General features: G+C 37.0%; 1 protein-coding gene across 1 annotated transcript; it reads left to right on the forward strand.

Annotated features, from left to right (window-relative positions):
• The first annotated feature begins 3,283 nt into the window (after positions 1-3,283).
• Positions 3,284-10,366, forward strand: LOC113130581 (alpha-1,3-galactosyltransferase 2). The gene is made up of 6 exons (XM_026307329.2): positions 3,284-3,444; positions 4,669-4,763; positions 4,878-4,967; positions 5,391-5,486; positions 9,453-9,590; positions 9,685-10,366. Exons 2-6 carry the CDS (start codon positions 4,759-4,761, stop codon positions 10,364-10,366), a joined length of 1,011 nt encoding a protein of 336 aa, XP_026163114.1. The 5' UTR covers positions 3,284-3,444; positions 4,669-4,758.
• The last annotated feature ends 217 nt before the right edge of the window (positions 10,367-10,583 follow it).

A 10,583-nucleotide genomic window follows, 5' to 3' on the forward strand; every position in this document is an offset into this window, starting at 1 on the left:
ACTTTCCTGTTTTATCACTTGACATTTGATTTTTTATGTCACAGCATGATATTGTACATAAATTATGTTACCTGTAAGCCTGTTTTTAAATAAATAATTGGGACCTGAGTGACCCACACTATCATGATATGACCTAGTGAGAATACTGTTTCTCTACTGATGAATGATGAAGCACAGGGAAAATTATTGTTGTATTGTAAAGGTATTGTTAGTTTATGCCTTAATGTGCAGCTTGGACATTAGACAGGCAGGGAGCAGGGAGTGGCAGTAAGGAAAGCACACAAGTGATGAAAATATGACAGGAGATCATATGTGGAAATACATTACCAACACTGTAGTACTGTATGTTTATGATCTGATGATTTGTCAACGTGGGAGGCCTGTAAGACTGACACATCAAATACTGTTGCAACATTTGGCTCAGAGTGGCTATTTTATAGTGGAATACACCAACAGGTGACCTTGTTGGGCCATGTATTTCCACTCACCACTGCACTCACCCACCTGGCAAACAAACTCGCCTCACCGGTTTGCCTTGCCTCATATCTCTGTGTTTCTCTGTGTTTGGGTCCTGTACTAAGCTGAAAACCTGACATTGAAACAGAAATTAAACAGCAAGATGATTAATATCTCACCATCTTATAGGAAATAGCTGATATTAAATGTTGCACTGTGGTAAACCCAGGTTATTCCCTTACAACAGCAGCATATTGAGAACTGCATGACTAATAACAAAAGTCAGCACATCTAAGCTCAGAAGATAATAAACCCTAAGTAGAAGAAACCATTCCTCAAAAATGTTATTATTTATAAATTCACATTCAATTGTATTGAAAACCAACGCAATATAAAAGAATATATTTATGGCTATATTATTTTCCTAGTGCCACAGGTGTGTAGCATAGAAGTGTGGCCCAGACGTTATTTATCACCTTATTGTGAACAAATGAGATAGGGAAGCTGTGTCTGTTTGCTTAAGATGAAAAGGGGATTGTTTAGGGCCCGTGGGAAAGGAAAAATGGGTGCCAAGAAGAACTTTGATCACCAGAAACAAGAACAACTAACAACTGATTGACAGTAGACACAGCTTTTTTAATAAGGTGGTTGGGAATCACTTGTTCTTGAACAATGGTTTGTATTTTATACAAATAAATCATGTTTTTATGAAAAGTCTTAATGCAAACAGCTACAGCCACAAATAACAGTAGCAGGGGTACTTTTGTTTTCAAAGAAAAAACCCAAAACATGTCTGCTTACATGAGATAGGAGAGTCACAGCCTGCATAGCTATTCAGGTGTTTCAAACGTGCATGACGGAAGAGATGGTCAAAGCTTGTCCATGCTGATACCCTGGCTCTCTTCCAACTTAGACTGCCATCTATATGGAAATTTCTTTTAAAAATAAACAAATAAGAGGCACACACATCACTTTGTGTCTGTCTGTTATATTGGCAAGATGTACAGTATGATGGTATTAGCAGTTTTGTCACCAGTGCCAATAATAGTTAAAAAAAAACAGGATTACCTAATTTCTTTTCAGCCTACTGGTTACCTATGATATTTACAGATGAGGTTTCTTCTGTGTTGTCATTGGGTTATCTGATAATAGACACCAGCAAGGAAGTACAGTGTAATATGCTCTACACCATATAGCATGGTGTACAATGACTAGGAAAAAATTAATGAATTTAATGCTTCTAAAAATGATTTTTTAGACCTGCAGATACCCTGGCTGCACATTGTGCCAATTATGACCTCTCTGATGTTGATGTTAATGATTGGGATATCATTCCTAATGATGAAAAACAGCCCCAGGTAATGAATTTAAGATGCACCCAAGCACATTTTTGTGTCGAAGGGACATTAATGTTCCCATTGACCTTTTTGAAGGTGCATCAGAAGGTTAAACATGCAGCTACCGTAAGTCATAGCACCTTTTCTTTGTGTTGACTTTTAACGTAGTCTTTCAAATACTATAGGGTGGTGCAGTGGTTACCACTGTCCCTTCACAGCCTGTCAGGTCCACCTGGATAAGTGGCAGCTAGTGGATGGATGGAAGATAGTTTGTTTCAGTGATGTGTGATATCATTGGCAAACTGCATGTTTCTGTGTGTTAATTAACAACAGGCTGTTGTGTCTGTCAAATAGGCCTAATCAGTAACCCTGTTTCTGGTATGAAAATCAAAAAAGAAGAAGATAGATAATACTTTCATCATTAAATCTGATATTTATTTATTTATTTATACATGGGGAAATTATTCAAATATTCTGAGCTGCATAAATCTGCCCTAATAGTGGTCTTTGTGGCCTTCCACCTCAGCTCAACCATGTTTGCTGTAATTTATGGTCAGAGACAGTAACATTTACAGCAGCATAGTTGCCTTCAAGCAGGTGCAAAGAAAACGTAAGTTAATGTGAAAACGTATTTTCTGAGACTGTGACTTTGATCTTGAAACTATGGTTTTATGACAGCGCAACAGGCCCTGAATTTTATCTTGTTAGTCATTTTTTGCTGACTGTGTTACTAGTATGCTGTGCTGCTCGATGATTAACTTCATAAGCTGGTGCTGATGATAGTGTGAAATATCACGCCTGATGACTATTTGTAGCATCGCGTAAGCACTTCCTGATAACGCAGCGCCGTAAGTAGCCCCAGCTGTGCGTAATTGTGGCGCCAACGTATTCACGTTTATGTTCACCTGGTCAACTGGTTAACAACTTTCAAGTGTTGTGTTCGTTGTGTGCAGGCAGAACTAATGATGTGCTCATAAAAGACTAAAGGTATTGTCTTTCCTACTTGTCCAAATCACGTTCGTGCACACAAAAGATTTATTTATAGACCTAATGTTTTCTGTGTTTCTGCGCAAATTGCACAAGTTTTATTCCTGCACATCCATGCGGATCTTCATTCATCATGCGCCTCGGGTGTGTTGACATCCGATTGTCATAAAAAAAAAATTTCCCTCTTCTTGGTGCCACTACAAGTGAATTTGACTCTACAGCTCATATCATCTTATAGTGGAGTTGCTCTTTAATGCGTTGTCTTTTATGGAACACAGTGCATCGACTACTCCCTCGTACTGTATGTTAAGTGTCCTTTGGTACAGCCAAACGCCACCTGTAGCAGGCTGCACCAAAAGCAGAGAGTAGTCATGTGTGATTTAACGCAGGTGTTAGCTGAAATCTAAGTAGGGCGTCACTGTTCACGTTCTATAGAGAAAAGCCACTCCCTGATCGCTGAAACGTTTTTTTTTTTACCTGTGCGCACACGCATAAAACGACAATTTTCTTTCAGCAGCATTGTCTGTCTTTGAGAACCTTATAGCTTAAATTACTCACTTTGTGTTCTACCTTCCATTCAAGAAAAATACAAAGAGGTGGTTCAAATAGTTGACAGTGGACATTTTGAAGACGTTGGATGTATACAGGTGCCGGCGGCTCACAGGTAGGTTACTGAGACATTTAAAGTGCGTACAGTCTATTCAAATGACAATATATTTGCTTATTTAGTTCGGTATGTACATGTTCGGGTAAAATTTTAGATAGTATTAGAGCTGTGGAGATTTGGCCTTTTTAAAAAAAAATCGATTCTTATTTTAAATATTTATCTTCCGTGTGTAATTTCACGATCTGGAGCCGCCAGCGGTTTGAGGAGTATATCTGATTCTGATTTTTGGCTGTTAGAACTTTTATTTAATTACACCAGCATCTCCATATTAACGCAAAGTATTAAATCCTAGAGTATGCCCAAGCTGCTTCCCTATACACGCTTCTTCAGCTAGTCTAGTCACTCCAATGTCTCCCGGCCAGGTCGAGGTTCTGACGTACACAATATATTTCAATGCTTTAAATGATTATTTATGCAGACATACATACAATAACATAAGAGATGTTAGATATGGTTAAAAAAAATCTGACCTCATTAAAGGCTTCTTATCTTATATCTCAAATCCTGGGCTTATCTGTCTGCATTTCATCAGATTGAAACTCCACAGAAGACAAAAGGAAAAGAACAATTCTATGGAGCAATCATGTGGTGATTTGTTGATATTGGCAATGGACCTAAATAATGCAGCCACCCAACTGCACCAATGACAAACACAATGCTATGAAACAGTTTTGCCTATCTAATAGTGACAATTCACCAAGGTGTGCCGCTCATACAGGGCTGTTGGATCCAGTCTAACATAAGCACTTTCCTGCGTAGTCAAACATTGAAAACTGGCATCAAATTTCTCCTCTGATTCTTTCACTGCCTTTCTTTGATCAGAGCATTTGACTGCTTTAACTATATGTTGTCAACAGAGTTTTACCATGAAACCTCTAATGTTTATAAGACCGAAGACTTTAAAAAGCCTTTTAAACATAAAAAGTTGGACTTGCATCCACAATTCGAAACCCTCACGTTGTTTGCTTAGTCCCCAGAATAGGCAGCTAATATTGGCACACATTTAATGCTTACACCCATCTTAAAAGCACATATGATAAAACAAGGAAGAAAATTTCCTACATTGTCTGGTGTGTGTAGTGACATACTGTGCCAGCAGCTTTGTAAATATATTCAAATGTTGGCCAAGTCCTTTTTACAGGTGTTTGAGTTTGAACCTGTGTGTTCCTGTGCAGAATCATTTCCAACAGGTGTAACACACTTTCTCCTTTATGATCTCAGAGCTGACACGTTTTCCCTTGAGCCCACATCTGCCTTCACAACCTACCGAAGACTTAATTCTATGAAATTGAAGAACCCAGTTTTTCAGCAATGGGGTACATTAGATTTTAACAAAAGATTCTTTGCATTATTGTGCTACGTAGCTTTGAATAATTGTCTGAGTTGCTCTTTGGTGTTTTCATCCGACTGTCTGCTCTGTGTCCCTGCAGATATGTTCAGAAGATGAGGGCTGTTGTGAAATATGTGATTGTTTTTCCTGTTACACTGGTTGTTTTTTACTTCACGTCACCATCTCTGAAGTGAGTACCAAAACATCTTACCACAATTGCACTTAGTTTCCAGTATGTTAGGTACACCAACCTATAATAATCTAATAGTCAAATCAACAGTGCTGTAACTAATGCTCATTCACAGAGGAGAATGTTCAAATATGTTTAAGCTGTTTTAGAAAAGGTTTAATCATTGATGATTTTAGAGGTTGTTGAATTGTGTTTAGGTGTTTTTATTATTTTGTCCACCCCTATTTTTTCAGTGCAGCTAGTCTGACATGTTTCTGTAGAGTGCATTACACTTCAGCATTGCCTTCATGAAACTAGCATTTACTTGTGGACTGTTGAATGAGACTGCATTAGCTTTACCTCAGTGCATCTAAATCAGTGACTGATTCTAAACATGACATTATTATTATTATTTTTTAATTCGAAACATGTTTTTGTTGTCAGAATTTTAATAGGGATGTTACCAATGGAGAAATGCAATCTGCAAAATGGAAATTTGCTGAACCTGGACAACATTGTGGATGCCCGTCTCAAACTTATGTAAGAACATTAAAGGATGAGGGTGGTGACTTATTAGTTTTTTTTTTAAATTTTTTTTATTTAATCAAGTCCTATGAAAACCCCCAAAACAACAATGAACAAATCAAAAAATGTCTATATATTTGTGAGCTACATGGGTCCTTGATTATGTACCTTCATTATGCAAAATGTGGTTACAGCTGTTTGCAGAAAGACTGATTCAGTCTGTCTAAGACTTTGAGTTTTGGCTGCAGATGCTCACAAGATATAGAGCTTCATTAATTCATTTACTTATTACACAAACCATGAGCAGCACTTTTTGCCTTCAGTTCCTTGGCGATGGGTTGGCTTGATAAAAAGCTGTGTCAAATAGCATAACCTAAAATAGATGTGTGATTTAGAGTGTTTCTATGATGAAATCAATGTGCAGAACTAATAGCTGTTAGTGTCATGAATTTTAGTTCTGGGTTTCAGTATCTACAACACTATAAACTGTGTAACGTTTAACATATACATGATGCATATTAGAAGGAGGTCAAGTCATTCTTTATTCTCTTTCTAAATTAACTTCTTGGTTAGCAGGGGAAAAAGCATGTGTACGTTTCAGTACTTTATGCTTTCAGAAAACACAGCAGTGTATAGGTTTTGAATGCTGCAATTGGTACATTTTTATGGAAAAACAGACAATGTATGTAGTAGAACTGAAACAACTAGTCAGTTGGTTTGTCTCTTTTAAAAAAAAAAAAAAAAAACTTGCTTTTGAAAAGTTGCTACTCTGACAGACCCCTCTTCTTTTTTTAATAGTTTAAGTAGCATTGAGTTCATGCTGTCTTTAATTAATACACATCAAATTTAGTCATAGTTAGCTTTTTTTTTTTCATGCTAAAACTTTGCAGCTACTTATGGTTTCTAATTAAATTCAGTCATTAGCGCCCCCCAAATACACAATTTGATAGTGAGCAGTATGTTTGTATCTGCTTTGGTATGAGATGACGTCCAATGGTAGTTGGCTCTATGTTCTTCATGAATTTTTTTTCTTGTAAAATTATCACTATACATTACATAAACTGTTTCCTATATAGTTTTAAAGACTTTTATGTTCTGTATTATGTATTTTAAAAATGGAAAAGGAAACAAACCCTTATTATGGATATCAAAGTTTATATTGCATTTTTTTAAATGCTTTTTTTACACATATCACTGTTATATACTTTTAAGCAAACAAACAGTATCTGGTAATTGGGACTTTTGACCATACTGGGGCACCTGGTGCAACAAGTCAGGCTGCATTCCCATCATCTTGGTAAACTTTATAAAATAATATTAACACAGGTTTTGCAGTTGGTTACAAACATTTGTCATTGAGTTGACATTTTCAAAGCTGTTTACTTTGTCAGCATAATGTGTGTGGACCGCTTTGCTTTGAAACACAACACCTTCAGTAGACAAACATCAGGGATCACCGTCTCATTCAAACTACCAAAAAATCTTAGCCCATTATGTATGTTTACCATACTATTTTCAAAACCATGTGAAGTATAAAAACATTCATTGTATATGACACTTTGTTGCTATACCTAGATCTAAGGCGAGAAATAAAACTGCTGCACTGTGTTGCATGTTGGTATGCGGAACTGCGTGGAGAAATGTGTAACTGTCAAAGTGGTCAAAAACAAGTGATGTGAGAACAACGCTAGCTGTGTACAAAAAAAAAGTGACCTGTTTAGTATGGGGTGTTCAAAAAAAATGAAGGAACGTGATGCATGTTTCAAAATGTAGAACTGAAACAACTAGTCAGCTGGTTTGTCTATCTTTTAAAAAAAAAAAAACAAACTTGCTTTTGAAAAGTTGCTACTCTGACAGACCCCTCTTCTTTTTTTAATAGTTTAAGTAGCATTGAGTTCATGCTGTCTTTAATTAATACACATCAAACTTAGTCATAGTTAGCTTTTTTTTTTCATGCTAAAACTTTGCAGCTACTTATGGTTTCTAATTAAATTCAGTCATTAGCGCCCCCCAAATACGCAATTTGATAGTGAGCAGTATGTTTGTATCTGCTTTGGTATGAGATGACGTCCAATGGTAGTTGGCTCTATGTTCTTCATGAATTTTTTTTCTTGTAAAATTATCACTATACATTACATAAACTGTTTCCTATATAGTTTTAAAGACTTTTATGTTCTGTATTATGTATTTTAAAAATGGAAAAGGAAACAAACCCTTATTATGGATATCAAAGTTTATATTGCATTTTTTTAAATGCTTTTTTTACACATATCACTGTTATATACTTTTAAGCAAACAAACAGTATCTGGTAATTGGGACTTTTGACCATACTGGGGCACCTGGTGCAACAAGTCAGGCTGCATTCCCATCATCTTGGTAAACTTTATAAAATAATATTAACACAGGTTTTGCAGTTGGTTACAAACATTTGTCATTGAGTTGACATTTTCAAAGCTGTTTACTTTGTCAGCATAATGTGTGTGGACCGCTTTGCTTTGAAACACAACACCTTCAGTAGACAAACATCAGGGATCACCGTCTCATTCAAACTACCAAAAAATCTTAGCCCATTATGTATGTTTACCATACTATTTTCAAAACCATGTGAAGTATAAAAACATTCATTGTATATGACACTTTGTTGCTATACCTAGATCTAAGGCGAGAAATAAAACTGCTGCACTGTGTTGCATGTTGGTATGCGGAACTGCGTGGAGAAATGTGTAACTGTCAAAGTGGTCAAAAACAAGTGATGTGAGAACAACGCTAGCTGTGTACAAAAAAAAAGTGACCTGTTTAGTATGGGGTGTTCAAAAAAAATGAAGGAACGTGATGCATGTTTCAAAATGTAGAACTGAAACAACTAGTCAGCTGGTTTGTCTATCTTTTTAAAAAAAAAAAAACAAACTTGCTTTTGAAAAGTTGCTGCTCTGACAGACCCCTTCGAAATTAACACAAAGGCTCTTCTTTTTTTAATAGTTTAAGTAGCATTGAGTTCATGCTGTCTTTAATTAATACACATCAAATTTAGTCATAGTTAGCTTTTTTTTTTCATGCTAAAACTTTGCAGCTACTTATGGTTTCTAATTAAATTCAGTCATTAGCGCCCCCCAAATACACAATTTGATAGTGAGCAGTATGTTTGTATCTGCTTTGGTATGAGATGACGTCCAATGGTAGTTGGCTCTATGTTCTTCATGAATTTTTTTTCTTGTAAAATTATCACTATACATTACATAAACTGTTTCCTATATAGTTTTAAAGACTTTTATGTTCTGTATTATGTATTTTAAAAATGGAAAAGGAAACAAACCCTTATTATGGATATCAAAGTTTATATTGCATTTTTTTAAATGCTTTTTTTACACATATCACTGTTATATACTTTTAAGCAAACAAACAGTATCTGGTAATTGGGACTTTTGACCATACTGGGGCACCTGGTGCAACAAGTCAGGCTGCATTCCCATCATCTTGGTAAACTTTATAAAATAATATTAACACAGGTTTTGCAGTTGGTTACAAACATTTGTCATTGAGTTGACATTTTCAAAGCTGTTTACTTTGTCAGCATAATGTGTGTGGACCGCTTTGCTTTGAAACACAACACCTTCAGTAGACAAACATCAGGGATCACCGTCTCATTCAAACTACCAAAAAATCTTAGCCCATTATGTATGTTTACCATACTATTTTCAAAACCATGTGAAGTATAAAAACATTCATTGTATATGACACTTTGTTGCTATACCTAGATCTAAGGCGAGAAATAAAACTGCTGCACTGTGTTGCATGTTGGTATGCGGAACTGCGTGGAGAAATGTGTAACTGTCAAAGTGGTAAAAACAAGTGATGTGAGAACAATGCAAGCTGTGTACAAAAAAGAAAAAAGTGACCTGTTTAGTATGGGGTGTTCAAAAAAAATGAAGGAACGTGATGCATGTTTCAAAATGTAAAGCCTTAGTGTCATTTTGTTTCAGGTCCAGGCATGATGTACTAACATGCACGACTTGGAAAGCTCCTGTTATCTGGGAGGGAATGTTTGACCCAGATATGTACGACCAGATGCACAAGCAAGCGGGATCATCTGTGGCTCTTACTGTGTTTGCTGTGGGCAGGTTTGTTTTCTCAACACTATAACTCATCTGACTCATACTACATATCCTCTCACGAAAGCTTACATTCATTGACTCATATTTGTTTCCATCAAAGGTACCTGGAGGCTTACCTCATGACCTTTCTGAACTCATCTGAATATCACTTTATGTTGGGTTTGCCGGTGACATATTATGTATTTACGGACATGCCAGAAAAAATACCAGACATCAAGCTGGCTCCTCAGCGAAGCCTGAAGGTATTCAAAATAAAGAGGCACTCCAGGTGGCAGGATATCTCTATGTTGCGTATGAAGACCATATCAGATGTCATAGAGTCGCATATTCGCCACCACTGCACGCATGTCTTCTGCTTTGATGTAGACCAGGTTTTCACTGGGAGATTTGGCACCGAGGCCCTGGGAGACACTGTGGCTCTGCTCCATGCCCACTTCTACCACCTTCCAGAGAGACTGTTTACCTATGACCGCAACCCAAAGTCCAAAGCATACATGGAAACTGGGGATTTCTACTACCACGCTGCTGTGTTTGGAGGCTCATGGAAAAGTGTAAAAGCGTTGACTGATGCATGCTACCAGGCCATCATGGAGGATAAACAAAATAATGTGGAGGCTTTGTGGCATGATGAGAGTCATCTAAACAAGTACCTGTGGCTTCATAAACCGAGCAGGGTGCTTTCCCCCGAGTACTGCTGGGACACAAGCATCGGCTATAGGAGTGACATACGAGTCACCCGACTACTGTGGGCACCAAAACATTATGACACACTACGTATATGATAGTGTGTTTTATAGATGGTGTGCAAACTATTTTGGGGGGGGGGGGGGGGGGTTGCTCATCATTTTCCTAATGCCAACATTAACTGCTTGCTTTTTACTAGAACTAGTTTTCTGGGACTCTGGTAAATCAATGCAAATGCTCACTTTGTCACTCCCTTTGGAAGTTAAAACATCTTTGCTACAAGCTGTTCTGTCCAATTGTGAGTAAATATATACA

The sequence above is a fragment of the Mastacembelus armatus genome, chromosome 5 (genome assembly GCF_900324485.2).
Source record: "Mastacembelus armatus chromosome 5, fMasArm1.2, whole genome shotgun sequence".
In the NCBI taxonomy this organism is placed as follows: Eukaryota; Metazoa; Chordata; class Actinopteri; order Synbranchiformes; family Mastacembelidae; genus Mastacembelus; species Mastacembelus armatus.

What these genes read in the sequence shown, in the direction of transcription:
- LOC113130581 (XM_026307329.2), top strand. An exon ending in TTCACGTCACCATCTCTGAA is followed by an intron (nt 4,968 to 5,390) that starts GTGAGTACCAAA and finishes TTTTGTTGTCAG; the next exon opens with AATTTTAATAGGGATGTTAC. An exon ending in ACTGTGTTTGCTGTGGGCAG is followed by an intron (nt 9,591 to 9,684) that starts GTTTGTTTTCTC and finishes TTTCCATCAAAG; the next exon opens with GTACCTGGAGGCTTACCTCA.